Consider the following 17,676-nt stretch of genomic DNA (forward strand, 5'->3'; position numbering starts at 1 on the left):
ATAAATCGAGACAGCTAAAGAGTGGCAGATACGTTAGCTGGGGAACTGAGTATGGTATTAAGTACCCCTTCCTCTATTTCTTAGGTCCCATCATTATTTTTAATAAAATTATCAAATAACTTGGCATTAAATTCTAATAAGAACTCTTTACTGTTCTGTTAATACACACTTAAAACGATCACTGGAAATTATGATATTTTCTGACATGGAATCACACCTCTAACAGTGGACAAACTAGTATCACAGTTTGTTTCCTGACTTGAACAGTTCAGCCTCAGTATTCACACAAGATCTTCTGCCCATGACTACAAAGAACAATACTAAATATCACTGCTGCACTGAAACGTGGGTAAGGATATAACAGAGGGAAAAATAAAGCTTGAACACTAGTTGGCTTTGTGGTTTTATTGGTCAGAGGGAAGCTGGAGATAACCCAGAGTCAGCTCCCCTGACCCCAGAGGAAAGGGTTTATAAGAAAAGGAACGGAAGCAAAACCTCTGGCCAAATCAGAGCTGACCCATCCTGAGTGGGCACTGGCAGTATCCTTTCAACTGAAACACAGGGAGGGAGAAGACAACGTAGCAAAGAAGTTTAAGGACAAATTTTAAATGACTTTTTAAAAGATGCTGACCTACAAAATTAACAACCCTTCTTTAAACCATGTTATTCACATTTCTTAAATCTAAAAAAAAAAATCGTTTTAATAATGTTTCATATTACATAAAAAAATCCCCAGAGAAACTAAAGATTTTAAAGGCATAAAATATTGCCAAGAATTGGCTAAATAAGCAGCTCCTCATACACCTACCTTTTCTGGGTTTAAATATTTAATACTAGGAGACTTAGATTAAATCATATGTATTTTCTAAAACTTATTTTTTAATTAAATAAAGGGATCTTATTTTACTGAGTTGCTTTGGTAGGAATGACCAATCTACCATTTATTACCCCAAGTTAGGCTTTAATTATTGGAAAATACTGCATCAAGGAAATTAGTGAAATCTTGTAGACATCCACGTATTTACACAGGATTCTTTGTGCATTCTCCTGCTAACACCAGTTTCTGTATAGAAATTGCTGATCCCAGGCCGGGCATGGTGGTTCGTGCCTATAATCCCAGTACTTTGGGAGGCCAAGGCAGATAAGTCACTTGAGGTCAGGAGTTCGAGACCAGCCTGGCCAACATGGTGAATCACCATCTCTACAAAAAAACATAAAAATTAGCCGGGCGTGGTGGCACATGTCTGTAATCTCAACTACTAAGGAGGCTGAGACGGGAGAATCACTTGAACCCAGGAGGCAGAGGTTACAGTGAGCTGAGATTGTGCCACTGCATTCCAGCCTGGGGTGACACAGTGAAACCGTGTCTCAAAACAAAAAGCATAAAGAAATCTTTCCTTCTTCCTCTCCCAGCCACTCAAGTGGTGACCCTGGACCACAACCCCATCTCAGGGGCCCCCAGCCTCAGAGGAGTTCCTGGAAGCAGTAAGAAACAGGTGGGGGACCAGATTTCTGGCTACACACTTGCGACAAGACCGAGGAAACCCCACTCTGTGGGCTGCATTGTGGGGCACCACATCCACTGCTCCTGAGGTAGCCTGAGGGTCAGGGCCGCCCCAGCCTCCCCGTTCCCCTGCATCTGGTGCACAGACACACTCATGTAAGGTTCACACAGGTAACAAGGAGGGTACAGAAGTATTGGACATTACATACCAAGCCTGTCAGGCTGGTGACAGATAATCTTGTCCAAGGAAAAAGGATCACTACACTCTTCATTCTGGAAAACTACTGCACTACAAAAACCAGTCTTGTTATTGAATTTTTCACTTCTTGACAAAGAAGTATAATTTTTTAGTACTTCATAAGTAAAAGTCAGGGTGGAGTTTTCCATCACTTCACCTCTATCTCCCTATAATGGTAAGAACAATATTTGATTCTGACAAATTTCTTCTTTCGTGAAAGGCGTATTAAAAAAAAAAACCCGTCCCAACCCTTTTCCAATGGTAATCCTTGTTAACTGCTTCTGACATTTTATATTTATAGTATTTATAAAGTATTTATAATATTTATGAATATTCCCAAACCATTATATAATGTGAAGAAAGTCTAAAAGCATTAGAAGTGTCCAGGAGTGTTATCCTGAGTATTAATCTTAATCATCAGAATATGGAAATAGTATACGATTTCAGTTTCTCTTGAAATTGTATAAATACAATATTATTCAAGGAGTGAGTCATCATGGTTTTTCTCCTTTACAAATCCTAAGAAATAATACTTTATCTCTTAGGCTTTGTTTCTTGCTTTCTTCTGATTCTTCAAAACATACTTCAATAAATGGAAAGTTACAGATGTCCTTGCTATGGTCTGAATGTGTCCCCCAAAGTTCATGTGTTGGAAGCTTAATCTCCAATGCAACAGTGTTGAAGGTGATCTTTAAAAGGTGATAAGACCCTGAGGCTCTGCCCTCATGGATTAATGTCATTATCATGGAAGTTGGTTCCTCATTAAAGGATGAGTTCTACCACCTTCTTCCCTCTCTCACACTTGTTTTCCCTTCCGGTGAGTTGGGTATCAGGCTTCCCAGCCTCTAGACATGTGAGAAACAAATTTATCAATTATCCAGTCTGTGGTGTTCTATTATGGCAACACAAAACAGACTAAGACAGTTATTAAAACATCTTCAAGTATAAAATATGGTTTTGTTTCCTATTAAATAATAAAACTTTAATATCTTAAAAAAGGAAGCAAGGAAAAATGAATTATAATATTATGATGGAATGAGACAGTTCTGTCGGTGATGATAATCTACTTGTTGCTTAATAAATACTGAATGAAAGTAGTAAGGAACAAAGTAAAAAAAAAAAGATTAGCCAAAATATTATAGCCATTTGGCAAGAAAAAATAAAAAGGCACAATGCATCAATTTATTATATTGCTGTAGTGAGTTAAAAAATACTGAATAGAAAACCATCTATTTCTATTCTATTATTATTCTTTTTTTTTGAGACCATGTCTTGCCCTGTCGCCCAGGCTGCAGTACAATGGCATGATCTCAGCTCACTGCAAACTCCACTTCCCGGGTTCAAGTGATTCTCCTGCCTCAGCCTCCCAAGTAGCTGGGATTAGAGGCGTGTGCACCACCATGCCTGGTTAATTTTTTTTTTTTTTTTTTTTTTTTTTATCATAGTAGAGACGGGGTTTCACCATGTTGGCCAGGCTGGTCTTGAACTCCTGACCTCGTGATCCGCCTGCCTCAGCCTCCCAAAATGCTGGGATTACAGGCGTGAGCCACCGTGCCCAGCCCATTTCTATTCTTTAAGTACTGGTGGTAATACGCACACTTTCTATATAACACTTGTTAAGCTGTGTATCTGTGTTTTCTGTAGTTTCTTATATTTCAATACAAAATGGTAATTCAATAAAAGCTAATATTCACATGGCAAAGGTACTCCTAAACCGAAATTTTGTCCCACCCTCAATTTTCCAAAGGTTTAAGTTGTACTCACTTTTTACTGTGTGAATATAATGTATACTAAATAAACTGCTTCTTACTGAACTTCAATAATAACCTAAAGAAATCTTTCAAATATAATAATCTTATACAATAAAAAAATTAAAATATGGAATATTTAAAATCTGTTACATAAAATATAATTTTTTCTAGCAAGAACAAATAAATAAGAAAACTTCCACCATCCCAAAACTGTTTAGGCACCTCATACTGATATTCTGCCTCATAAACGAGACAGAGGTTATAGTTACCCACTGTAAATATGAAGCTCACTTTCATAGCCTGTTCTGCACAGCTCCCACCACAACCATGCAGACCCTCCACTTTACTAACCTGTCCTGATTTTCTCTCTCTCTGCTTGTCATCCATCTAGTCCACTAAAGAGAAGGTCTAAAGGTGCAGTGACCAGATCTTGCTTATTCACAGTGTGTCTTTAGAGCCCAGCAAGGAGTCTGGCACACTGGAGGCCCCTGCTGAGCAACTGCTGAGTAAATGAATGAGACCTGCCAGCTTGGTATCTGTGACCCTCACTTCCCACTATCCCATCTCCACCACCAGATATAGGGACCAGTAAAGCATTTACTTCATACAACAAGAATAAACACAGAAATATGAGCATATACAAAATTTTCCTCTCTATGACTGAAAAACACTGAGAATATTACTTGGTTGCTTACCCTCTATAATACAATTTAAGAATCATTGTTTTTAAATTAGCTAATGGACATGATCTTAAATTTCAAAAATAAAGTATCTTGCTTAAGAATAGGCAGCTAAAGGCTCGGCAAAGTGGTTAATGCCTGTAATTCTAGCACTTTGGGAGGCCGAGGCAGGCTCTACTAAAAATACAAAAATTAGCCAGGTATGGTGGCGGACGCCTGTAATCCCAGCTACTCAGGAGGCTGAGGCACGAGAACTGTCTGAACCCAGGAGGCGGAGGTTACAGTGAGCCAATGCTGCGCCACTGCACGCCAGTCAGGACAACAGAGCAAGACCTTTCCCTTTTCCCCAAAAAATCTCATCATGAAAAATAATTTATCTGAAGCCCATCAATTTCTTTGTAATCACTTGTTCTTCTTTATTCTTTACTCTCTTCCTGTAAAACACAGCAAGTTTTTTGCATTTAAGAACATCTAAGGGTCCAGGTGTGGTGGCTAATGCCAGTAATTTCCAATGCATTGGGAGACTGAGAAGGGAGGTTACCTTGAGGCCAAGAGTTTGAGACCAGCCTGGAAAACATAGCAAGACTCCATTTCTATAGAGAAAAACAATTTATTTTTTATTTTTTTTATTTTTTTGAGACGGAGTCTCACCCTGCCACCCAGGCTGGAGGTGCAGTGGTGCGATCTCGGCTCACTGCAAGCTTCGCCTCCTGGGTTCATGCCATTCTCCTACCTCAGCCTCCCGAGTAGCTGGGACTACAGGTGCCTGCCACCACACCTGGCTAATTCTCTGTATTTTTTTTAGTAGAGACGGGGTTTCACCATGTTAGCCAGAATGGTCTTGATCTCCTGACCTCGTGATCCGCCTGCCTCGGCCTCCCAAAGTGCTGGGATTACAGGCGTGAGCCACCGTGCCTGGCCAAAAAAAATTTTTTTTAAAACAGCTGGGTGTGGTGGCATGTGCCTGTAGTCCCAGCCACTCTGGAGGTTGAGGTAGGAGGAGCCCTCGAGCCCAGGAGCTTAAGGCTGCAGTGGGGAATTATGATGGTGCCACTATACTCCTGCCTGGGCAACAGAGGGAGACCCTACTCAAAAAGATAAAAGAAAATTTGTAACTACTTTTAGTTTTAAAAACTATGATATCAAACATATTGTGAAAATATTTGTCATCCTGTTACTAAACAGAGATCGAACAAGGGAGGCAGAGTGCAACCACTGCTGCACTCACATCTCCTGAACTCAAGTTCCGCCCAGACCTGCCCCCAAAACAACTGGTCTATGAACATGGGCCACCAAGTTAGGCTGCCCAGTGTAAATCTGGCTCTGCTACCCACTGGCAGGCACACAGGGCTGTACCCATCCACATTCTCCTGTGTCTGCATTGTCCTCATCTCTAAAGTAAGGAGAGCAGGGCCTAATTGGAAGGGTAATTGTGGTTAATGTATATGCACAATGCTTTGCGTATCATTTAGTAATCACTGCTCACCATCATGCAGATAATGAGCAAAGCAATATTGGGAAACTGTTTCCTCTTTTAAAAAAAGGAAAATACAATGATTCCTGAAGATAAACAGAACACATTTTCCCCTTGCCTCTATAGCTGTCCATTCTCTATGCCACAGCTACATTCTAAAGTGCAGATTTCCAAAGCATCACCTTGGAAGTGAAATCCAGCCAAGGCCTTTGGAAGTGAAATCCAGCTCTGCATGATCTGGGCTCCCCTGCCTACCCCATGCTATGTCATCAAACCGTTCTCTGCAAGGCCTTTGTGTGCAACACCTATGTTTTTTGTTGCTCTTTTTCTTCTTTTTCAGACAGGGTCTTGCTCTGTTGCCCAGGTAGGAGTGCAGAGGCGCGACCTTGGCTCACAGCAACTTCTGCCTCCCAGGTTCAAGTGATTCTCATGCCTCAGTTTCCAGAGTAGCTGGGATTGTAGGCGTGTACCACCACACCTAGCTAGTTTTTTTTGTATTTTTAGTACTTTTTCGCCATTTGGCCAGACTGGTCTCAAACTCCTGGTCTCAAGTGATCAGCCTGCCTCAGCCTCCCAAAGTGCTGGGATTACAGACATGAGCCACTGTGCCTGGCTCTCGCTGCTCTTTTTTTTTTTTTTTGAGACAGAGTCTCACTGTGTTGCCCAGTCTGGAGTACAGTGGTGCAATCTCGGCTCACTGCAACCTCCACTTCCCGGTTCAAGCGATTCTCCTGCACAGCCTCCCGAGTAGCTGGGATTACAGACGCCCACAACACACCCAGCTAGTTTTTGTATTTTTAGTAGAAACGGAGTTTCACCATGTTGGCCAGACTGGTCTTGAACTCCTGACCTTGTGATCCACCCACCTCAGCTTCCCAAAGTGCTGGGATTACAAGCATAAGCCACCATGCCCGGCCTTTGGCTGCTCTTTTAAAGCCAAGCTCAATACCTTCTCAGTGTATCACAAAGAATCTTGAGATGTATGTCTTTTATACTGAAATGTACTAGAAAGGACCAACAAGGAAGATAACATCGATTGTTATTAAAAGTTAAGGCCGGGCGTGGTGGCTCAAGCCTGTAATCCCAGCACTTCGGGAGGCCGAGACGGGCGGATCACGAGGTCAGAAGATCGAGACCATCCTGGCTAACATGATGAAACCCTGTCTCTACTAAAAAATAAAAAAAATTAGCCGGGCGAGGTGGCGGGAGCCTGTAGTCCCAGCTACTCGGGAGGCTGAGGCAGGAGAATGGCGTGAACCCGGGAGGCGGAGCTTGCAGTGAGCTGAGATCCGGCCACTGCACTCCAGCCTGGGCGACAGAGCGAGACTCCGTCTCAAAAAAAAAAAAAAAAAAGTTACAAGTAGGAGTTATAAAACAGCCCAGCAAAGTCAGCTATCCAGGAGGGAAGAAAGGAAAAATTGACATCCACATACCAAAGATGTTAAAAATAAAATTTCTTAAGCCTAGAAAGATGTGTTAGAATTTACTGAAATATTTGGTATTCATACACATTTTTTAAAGTAACAAAACAACATGCCCTTACCATAACACCTGACAATTATACTCTTGATCATTTATCCCAAAAAAATAAAAACACGTTCACTCAAAAACTGGTACACAAATGTTCACAGCACCTTTTATTTGTAATGACTCAAATATGGAAACAACCCAAAGGCCCTTCAGTCAACAAATAGTTCAACAAACTGTGGCACATTCGTACCATGGAATACTACCCAGCAATATGGAGTGGGTTACTGACATACACAACAACTTGGATAAATCTCCAGGGAATTATACTGAGTGAAAAAAGCCAATCCCAAAAGGTTATAAACTGTATTATTCTATTTCTGTAATTCAATTTATTTTATTTTTTGAGACAGTCTTGCTCTGTCGCCCAGGCTGGAGTGCAGTGGTGTGATCTCAGCTCACTGCAACCTCTGCCTCCCAGGTTCTAGTAATTCTCTGCCTCAGCCTCCTGCATAGCTGGGATTACAGGTGCCCGCCACCACACCTGGCTAATTTTTGTATTTTTAGTAGAGGCAGGGTTTCACCATGTTGGCCAGGCTGGTCTCGAACTCCTGACCTTGTGAGTCACCCGCCTTTGCCTCCCAAAGTGCTGGGATTACAGGCGTGAGCATTTCTTAGATGACAAACTATGGAAATGTTAAACAGATTAGTGGCTGCAAAGCATCAGGGAGGAGAATGGGAAAGAGGTGACTGTGGCTATAAAGGGTAGCATGAGAATCCTTGTGGTGATGGACCCTTCTGTGTCTGGACTATGTGACAGTCATATGGATCTACACAAGTATCTTAGCCCATCTTGGCTGCTATAACAAAAAACCAGAGCTGTGTGGCTTCGAAGCAACAGAAATTTGTTTCTCACAGTTCTGCAGGCTGGGAAGTCCAAGATCAATGCTTTTGCAGATTCTGTGTCTAGTGAGGACTTGATTCTCACAGATGGATTCTTCTTGCTGTATCCTCACATGGTGGAAGGACGAGCTAGCTCTCTAGGGTCTCTTCTAATTCCCTTCATGAGGGCTCCACTTCATGACCTAATCACTTTCCAAAAGCGTTACTTACCTCCTAATACCATCAAATTGGTGATTAGGTTTCAACATATGAATTTTGGGAGGATACAAAAATTCAGACCACAGTAACAGGTGGTAAGATTACATAAAACAAAAAATAGACACACAAGTAAATACATGTAAAATTGGTGAAATCTGAACAGGGTCAATGGACTGTATCGGAGATCACCATCCTGGCTGTCCTGTCATTCCACAGTTATAAAAGATGTCATTACTGGGGGCATGGTACAAGGGATCCCTCAGTATTATTTCTAACTGCCTGTGAATCTACAAGTATTTTTAAATACAAAGTGTTTTAAAAGGGCAGAATAGGCCGGGTGCGGTGGTTCATGCCTGTAATCCCAGCACTCTGGGAGGCTGAGGCAGGTGGATCACGAGGTCAGGAGATCGAGACCATCCTGGCTAACATGGTGAAACCCCTTCTCTACTAAAATACAAAAAATTAGCCGGGCGAGGTGGCAGGCGCCTGTAGTCCCAGCTACTCGGGAGGCTGAGGTAGGAGAATGGCGTGAACCCCGGAGGCGGAGCTTGCAGTGAGCCGAGATCGCGCCACTGCACTCCAGCCTGGGCGACAGAGAGAGACTTCGTCTCAAAAAAAAAAAAAGGCAGAATAATGTGTTAGAGACATTCAAACATTTTAAATCATTTGACCATTTATCCCAGAAAAATAAAAACATATGTTCACTCAAAAACTGGTATACAAATGTTCACAGCACATTTTATTTGTAATGACTCAGATATGGAAATGACCCAAAAGCCCTTCAGTCAACGAACAGTTCAACAAACTGTGGCACATTGGTACCATGGAATACTACCCAGCAATATAAGGGAGTGGGATACTGACATACACAATAACTTGGATACATATACAGACAAAAACATACCTCGCAACCATGGGGTAATTAAATAATGCTCCCCAAATGGAAGACACGTGGAAAGAAAGATCTCAAGCTAAATCATTATAATCTACAAATCAATTCTGTAAACCATAATTTCTCATCTCTGGAGATAAATAAGGAGAATCTTAGTTTGACATGCTACACTTAATATCTAGAACAAAATTTAAGAAGTGATATTGTAAGGAACATTCCAAATAAGCTGCTTTGGTTATGAGACAAACAAAAAAATCACCTTTTTCTCCCTTCATTCTGGACCACCAGTCACACATGTTTAACTTGGTACTTTTCTATCCAGACAAGCAGAAGACACTCTGTCAACTACGTACTTGACAATTTGATCAATTCACTATAGTGAGTAACCAGGATGACATGTCTAGTGATTTCTATAAATATTAATATCAATAATTAAGAAGACAATCTGCCACTTCCCATCAAAATCATAAGACTTTAGGACATCCTATACAGTTCCACAATTTACACAGTCTCTGCAACCTTCAAACCTATGTCCTATGCTTCGCCAATTAGTGCTGTCCCAAGAATGTGATACAGACTTACATTTTGAAAGATTTTTTTCAAAGAAAAACATTTGTATTAATATTTCTAATTTTGCTAATTCCTTAATCCCTTATCTTCTTAAGCCTGACTTTCTCCAGCCCAAACAGATTAACTAATGAAGGTCTGTAGAGATTAGCAAATAAGAACTTGGACTTGACAGTTCAAATCTGGGCTTAGTCATCTATAGCATATACTCTACCTACAGTTTTTTCATCTGGAAAATAAGGAAAGCAAACTCCTTTAGAAGATTACTTTGCATACTAAATGATTTAATACGTAGTAAGCCTTCAGCATTGTACCCACCAACATCAAACCTCCAAATTTGATACAACAATAAGGATCATGTTGAAGGGGGAAAGAGGACAGATAGAATCCAAACTATTTAAGAATTTATGATCCAATTCAAAGTTTGCCCATGTTTTGCTCCTACTTGGAAGATATTTACAATTTGTCAAGACTATAACAACATCAGCAAAATTCAAGACAGCTACCTTAACTAAACACACAAAGTCCAGTTTGGACTATTTGGTTATTCCCCACTAGTAATATCAAGAGGAAACTGGGAGAGGAGTAAAATGATTATTTTCATATGGCAAAGAGTGGCAGGGTTTGAAAGAGCATGGCCCTGGGAACCAGGAGGAGGCCTGCTTTTGGCCCTGTCTCTTCCTTGGCTAGATAATCAGAGCAAGTCACCTCCCTACCCTAGGCAATCTGCCAAAGAGGGGCTTAGACTGGAAGGTCTCTAAGAGTCCTCACAGAATTAGCATTCCATCTCCTCATGTGGAAAAAGGAAACAAAAGTGCTGCATGAATGCCAATGCAGCAGCAAATGATATCTTCAGGTCTGGCCTTTTAGGCCTCCAGTAGCCAGAGTCCTGTGTGCCATGCTCCTCTTTTCCATCTGATAGCTCACCATCCACCATAACCCAACACAAAACTAATGTTAAAACTAAGAACTGAAAGTGGCCTTCCTGAAACCCAGTAATGCAAATATTTATATACAGTTGAAAGAAATTCAAGCTTACCATTCTCTCATATCATTACTTCAAAAGAAGGGAAGCAAAAGAAGGAGGAGCCATTTGAGAATTTAAGTGTCAAGGAAATATTTTTCTGGTTCAAGCAGAACAAAAGAAGTTTATAATGCATAGAACCCCAAACTAAATTGAAAGCAATGAGTGACACACAGAAACTATTTACAGATGGAGGGAGGTAGATTATAAGAGACAGTGGTCACTCCAGTTCAAGGTCATTCACATTTGAGAGGTTAAATATACACATGCAAATACTGATAAATATTTCTTCATAAGACTTTTGAAGCATAGGACATAGGTTTGAAGGTTGCAGAGACTGTGTAAATTGTGGAACTGTATAGGATGTCCTAAAGTCTTATGATTCTTCATAGGAGAACATGAAGAATCACTGAAAGACTAAAATGAGATAACATATTGTAGAATTACAAATAGTTCCTGCTGATTTTTATTAAATAACTCCAGAAATAAAATAATCAGGAGTTAAGGATATGGCTGGTAGTGTGTTACTGACTGTAGCCCATGTTGGGCAGAGTGATTAGGATGATTTCAAGAGGGGACTCCTGTCTGTACCAGATCAATGAAAGTCATTTTGGACATTTCTGGTAAAATATTGGAAAGAAAGCATTTTTTTTATTGGACTTGAAGCAGAGAGTTACCACATAGAGAACGACTGCCAGCCTTTTCAAAACCAATATGCCTGAAGCATGGTCCCTGTGGCTTTCAATTACAAGTACCATTAAATTATTTTTTGTGCTTAAGCCAATGTGCTATTAAGACTTCCCTAAATAATAAGACCAGGAAACCTTTATGTTTGCCTGGCCTTCAGGGTGGTCAAATGAGTTGTAAAGATTATTATTAAATGTCATAATCATTAATATAAAAAAACCCCAAGAAACAAAGTCATAAGTGTAACAATGGACTGACCCACAGATAAGTATAGAAGAAAAAGTGACTGGGCACGATAGCTCACACCTGTAATCCCAGCACTTTGGGAGGCTGAAGTGGGTGGGTCACCTGAGGTCAGGAGTTCAAGACCAGTTTGGCCAACATGGCGAAACCTCGTCTCAACTAAAAATACAAAAATTAGCCAGGCATGATGGCAGGCAGCTGTAATCCCAGCTACTCGTGGAGCTGAGGAGGAGAATCACTTGAACTCAGGATGCGGAGGTTGCAGTGAGCCAGGATCGCGCCACTACACTCCAGCCTGGGTGATAGAGCGAGACTCTGTCTCAAAAAAATAAATAAATAAAATAAAATAAGAAAAGAAAAAGTATTCTTGGGTCATACGTATTAGGTCATCCTGATACATATATACGTACTTCATATTCCAGTACTTTAATACAAGAATGTGAGAGAAGGCAACTGCTAAGTGACAGCTGGGAAAGGATTTTTTTGTATTTTTTTAGAGACAGGGTCTTGCTGTGTCACGCAGGTTGGTGTGCAGAGGTGCGATCATAGCTTACTGTAACCTAGAACTCCTAGGCTCAAGCGATTCTCCCATCTCAGCCTCCCGAGTAGTTAGGACTACAAACATGTGCCACCACGTACAGCTAATTTTTACATTTTTGCAGAGAACAGGTTTCACTACATTGTCCAGGCTGGTCTTGAACTCTTGGCCTCAAGTGATCCTCCTGACTTGGCCTCCCAAAGCATGGAGATTATAGGCATGAACCACCACACCTGGCCTCAGAAAGGATTTGAAAAGGAATAAATGAGATAAGAATTGAAAAGTCTTCTAAAGAAATGTGTAATATAATTAATAGTCAAGAACATAACAGTTGAGTGATCTACTTAGTAGAATATATTATTGGGAATGGGGGGATCAACTCTAAGAATAATGTTTCTTAAATTCTAGCATGTGCAAAAATCACCTGGTAGCCTATTAAAATGTATATCCCAATGATCCCCCAGGAAAGACTAATAATAGTTGGTTTGGAATACATGACTGTGCCCACACCTACCCATCCCCCAACTCCAGATGGAGGGAACACACAGGGAAAAACCACCAAATCAGCACTGTTTAGGAGGAGAGGAGGCTTTTCTAGATATGTGGAATCTTTTCAATATCAAGCAATTTGTTGAAAAACAAGAGTTTTCAGTCATTAGACCTTGCAAGAATAAACTCATCTCTTGGAATAATTTCTGAAACCTGTAAGACACCTGAAAAAAAGAGTCAGTTTTCAGAGTACAAGTCCTTGACATCCATGATTAAGTTTATTCCTAAGTATTTTATTTTATTTTTTTTTGAGACGGAGTCTCACTCTGTCGCCAGGCTGGAGTACAGTGGCACGATCTTGGCTCACTGAAGACTCCGCCTCCTGGGTTCAAGCGATTCTCTTGCCTCAGCCTCCCAAGTAGCTGGGACTACAGGCATGCAGCACCACGCCCAGCTAATTTTTATATTTTTAGTAGAGATAGGGTTTTACCATGTTGGCCAGGATGGTCTTGATCTCTTGATCTCATGATTCACCTGCCTCGGCCTCCCAAAGTGCTGGGATTACAGGCGTGAGCCACCGCGCCTAGTCCCGAATTTCATTCTTCTTGATGTTATTGTAAATGAGACTGTTTTTTCAATTTCCAACAGAAAAGAAAATATCTCATTATTAATATACAGAAATTTCATTGGAAATGCAATTGATTTTGTATGTTGATTTTAATCCTGCTACTATGCTGAATTCATTTATTAGTTGTAACTTTTTTTTTTTGGCAGGGGCTGGGTGTCTTATAGGGTTTTCTAGATATAAGATCATGTCATCTGCAAACAGAGATAACTTTACCTCTTGCTTTCCAACTTAGGTATCTTTTATCTCTCTTTCTTGACTAAGTGCTCTGGCTACAGAAGCAGAGACTGCAATGGTGGCTGCCAATAGGGAGGTACTCATCAAAGGGTACAAAGTTTTGATTATATAAGATAAATCAGTCCTAGAGATCTGCAGTACAGTATCGTGTCTATAGTTAACATACTGTATTGTATTCTTAAAATTTTGCTAAGAGGAGCTGGGCATGGTGGCACAAGCCTGTGGTCTTAGCCGGTCGGGAGGCTGAAGTGAGAGGATTTGCTTGAGCCCAAGAGTTTGAGGCTACAGTACACTATGATTATGTCACTACACTCCAACCTGGGCAACAGTGAGACCCTGTCTCTAAATAATGAAATAAAATAAAATAAATTTTGCTAAGAGGGTAGAGTGCTCTTAATGATAAGAATAGAACAAAACTTTTGGAGGTCAAGGGTATAGATTTATAGCAGAGATTGTGGCGATGGTTTCATAAGAGTATACTTATTTTTAAACTCATCAAGTTATATATATTAATTATATATAGTTTTTGTATGTCAAAATTAGAATGTTGGAAAAACAAATTTTTTAAAATGTCATGAAAATATTAATAATCAACTTCATGTATTTTAATGTAAGAATTCTTTTAACTAAAACATTTATTTACACATTGTCTCGGGTACCTGCACAGCCTTACCTGAAAGTGTCTTTTGGTAAGAAATACATTGATGTCTCCACAAAGAAATAGCAGATCTCTCTCGATTCTGCAGTCCATTCAGTCTTTCTGCTAGTCCACCTCTGTTTAATGAATTATAATGTACTAAATTTAGTTAAAAGGAAAACTTCAGAATATTTGGAACATTTATATTGTATAACCCCCAACCAGAGACAAACAGATAAAACATGCAAAATTTTAATGTATATTTGTTACCACATTCTCTTCCTAGAGGCCATGTCCTCATAAGTCAGATTTTTGTTTTCTTAGAACCTTGGTTTTCTGATTCCTAGAAATATGGGCTAATACTATGCCCTAAAAATATCATATTCTTGGAAATATGATAGCTAAATATCAGTTTACCTCTTTTTCTATTCTTTCTTAGTTCACTTATTCAATTCTAAAATAAGTACTGCTTACTTACCACCTGCTATATGCTGGCACCTAGCACTTCGTTAGGTACCAGGGACACAAGGACAGCTATGAATGCTGCCATGGAGGTGGGAAAGCTCCCAATGAGCTCAGCAGATGGGAGCAAACAAAGAATTGTAAAGTGGGCTCAGAGTTCCAGTCAAGAATAACCTTGCCAACTGTTGACAGAACACTCAAATAAGAGCACTTGGGTATGGGCCCCTGATTTGGACTCCAGAGATATTTGAGTATCAATCACAAACACACAGCAAGGATACCAATGTTATAAAAAAGAAAACTTCCATGTACAGCAGAAAGACAATTTATAATGATAGATATGCAGGTACTGCAGAAGAGCATTAACCTATCAATGAACACATATACTCACTGAGATATATTTATGCTTATAAATATATAGGTGAATGTAAATTACAAATATAAGTAAATACATATATATGTAGAGAGAAACAGAAGTTATCAACTCCTAACATAACTATAATTTCAAGAAAAATCAAGAGCAGTTGTTAATTACCACTATAGCTACATGCTATATAGGTTATCAATGTATTATCTCATAAGTATATTATCTTATTACCAATTCATTAATCATTTCACTACATTATCTTTATTCAAATAATATCCCTTTGAGGCAGAAAGAACAGATATCAATACCCACTGCACAGATGATAAAACCAGAATTAAGAGAGAGATTAAGAAACTTCTCCAACATTACGTAACTAGCCAGATGAGGAACAAGCTGTTAAAACCAGAATGGACTTAGCACAGCATGTGGCATTTAGCAAACTTTCAAAAAATGCCCACAATTGGTGTAACTGTTTTTGTTATGTTTTTTACTTGCAGCCTATATATAGCCCTTTCAATTATGATGGAAATATTTTAATAATATATAATATTTCTAGTATTAATACCTATAGAAAAACCTAGTATGTTTTCCTACAGGTTATTATTTCTGAATGTACTTGTGTGTAGCACATGTAACAGAAAAAAAGTTAAAACCTCTTATACTCAGAAATATGCCATAGCACCTCTACATGTCAACTTCTACTTCCTATTAAGCCCTTCTTCATATCATTGTTTACATTAAGTAACTCGTTTATGCTTCCCCTTTACACAATACTGTGAAGTAGGTACTATTATTATTCCACTTTATAGATGACAAACTGAGGCACCAAGATGTTAAACATCTGTCCAAGCTTAAATGTCTAATGAGTGGTGTAGCTGGATGCACACCTAGGCAGTCTGGCTCCAGAGTCCAAACTCTTAGTCTTGATAATGTACCTAGAACCTCTTAAACAGTATTATTTAAAATGATATGCATAATAAATACAAGAAGCAAACGCTGTATTCTTTGCCCATTATCTAGATAATTATTTGCCAAATGTTGCTTTTCAATGCTGTGACCTTACAGAAAAAAAAAAGGCAAAATGAACTCTGAAAATAGTATCTAGTTAAAGTCAAGCCTAGAACCTCGTAAGAAAACTGTGGGGATTACAAGACAAAAGGTAAAAACAACAGTAAACATATGCACAGGAGCTCTCTACACATAGCGGTATCTGGAGCCCTCAGATAAAATCTGCATCTCCAGCTGAGTTTGGCCATTAGGGCCTGTCCTGCAGGGAGTTAGGATCAGATGTACTTGAACTTAAGAAACACCATGTCCTTCAATTAACAATTCTATTTCTAGTAAAAAACCTATCTCATGTTTAAAAAATTAAGTCATACCAAAAGTTCAGGAAGGTCCTACCATCTATATCCAAATTAATTCTTTTGAACGTAGCCAGACAAGTTATTTATAAAGGCCAAACTCCAACGGAATAAAAATACGATGAATGCACTGAGCAAGTTAAGATATCCTAATTATCTTTTCTATAAAATCAACAGATTGGAAACCTATCTCAAAAGATTACTGGTATCAATTTGACACTGGTAAACATTTCTACAAAATCAATATGGAGAAGTAAAGAAGGATAAAGATTCAAAAATATTCCAACTCATTTCTAGTCAAGATATTTTTAATAAGCTATACAACCAGGTAAAAAATAAACAATTAAAATGACTGTAAATACAGTATTTTCAAGTTTTGCTTTTATTTTATTTATTTATTTTATTATACTTTAAGTTCTAGGGTACATGTGCAGAACATGCAGGTTTATTACATATGGATACATGTGCCATGTTGGTGTGCTGCACCCATTAACTCATCATTTACATTAGGTATTTCTCCTAATGCTATCCCTCCCCAATCCCCCACCCCACGACAGGCCAAGGTGTGTGATGTTCCCCACCCTGTGTCCAAGTGTTCTCATTATTCACCTCCCACCTATGAGTGAGAACATGCGGTGTCTGGTTCTCCGTCCCTGTGATAGTTTCCTCAGAATGATGGTTTCCAGCTTCATCCCATGTCCCTACAAAGGACATGAACTCATCCTTTCTTATGGCCACATAGCACTCCACGGTTTATATGTGCCACATTTTCTTAATCCAGTCTTATCACTGATGGACATTTGGGTTGGTTCCAAAACTTTGCTATTGTGAACAGTGCCGCAGTAAACATACATGTGCATGTGTCTTCATAACAGCATGATTTATAATTCTTTGGGTATATGCCCAGTAATGGGATGGCTGGGTCAAATGGGATTTCTAGTTCTAGATCCTTGAGGAATTGCCACACTGTCTTCCACAATGGTTGAACCAGTTGACAGTTCCACCAACAGTGTAAAAGCGTTCCTATCTCTCCATATCGTTCCAGCACCTGTTTTTTCCTGACTTTTTAATGATCACTATTCTAACTGGTGTGAGATAGTATCTCATTGTGGTTTTGATTTGCATTTCTCTGATGGCCAGTGATGATGAGCATTTTTTTCTATAAGGAGTAAGTAAGGGATCCAGTTTCAGCTTTCTACATATGGCTAGCCAGTTTTCCCAACACCATTTATGAAATAGGGAATCCTTTCCGCATTTCTTGTTTCTGTCAGGTTTCTCAAAGATCAGATGGTTGTAGATGTGTGGTATTCTTTCTTTCTTTTTTTTTTTTTT

At 39.5% G+C, this 17,676-nt stretch overlaps 1 protein-coding gene across 1 annotated transcript in view; it reads right to left on the bottom strand.

The window, feature by feature from the left end:
• LOC108520139 (DNA repair-scaffolding protein-like) overlaps positions 1 to 17,676 on the bottom strand; it is a 182,714-nt gene that overhangs the window by 13,359 nt on the left and 151,679 nt on the right. Inside the window, exon 8 of the mRNA XM_017859416.1 lies at positions 14,191 to 14,291. Coding sequence (XP_017714905.1) covers positions 14,191 to 14,291 — 101 coding nt within the window. The remainder of the gene's footprint in view (positions 1 to 14,190; positions 14,292 to 17,676) is intronic.

This window comes from Rhinopithecus bieti, unplaced genomic scaffold (genome assembly GCF_001698545.2).
Source record: "Rhinopithecus bieti isolate Rb0 unplaced genomic scaffold, ASM169854v2 scaffold_50752, whole genome shotgun sequence".
Taxonomy (NCBI): domain Eukaryota; kingdom Metazoa; phylum Chordata; class Mammalia; order Primates; family Cercopithecidae; genus Rhinopithecus; species Rhinopithecus bieti.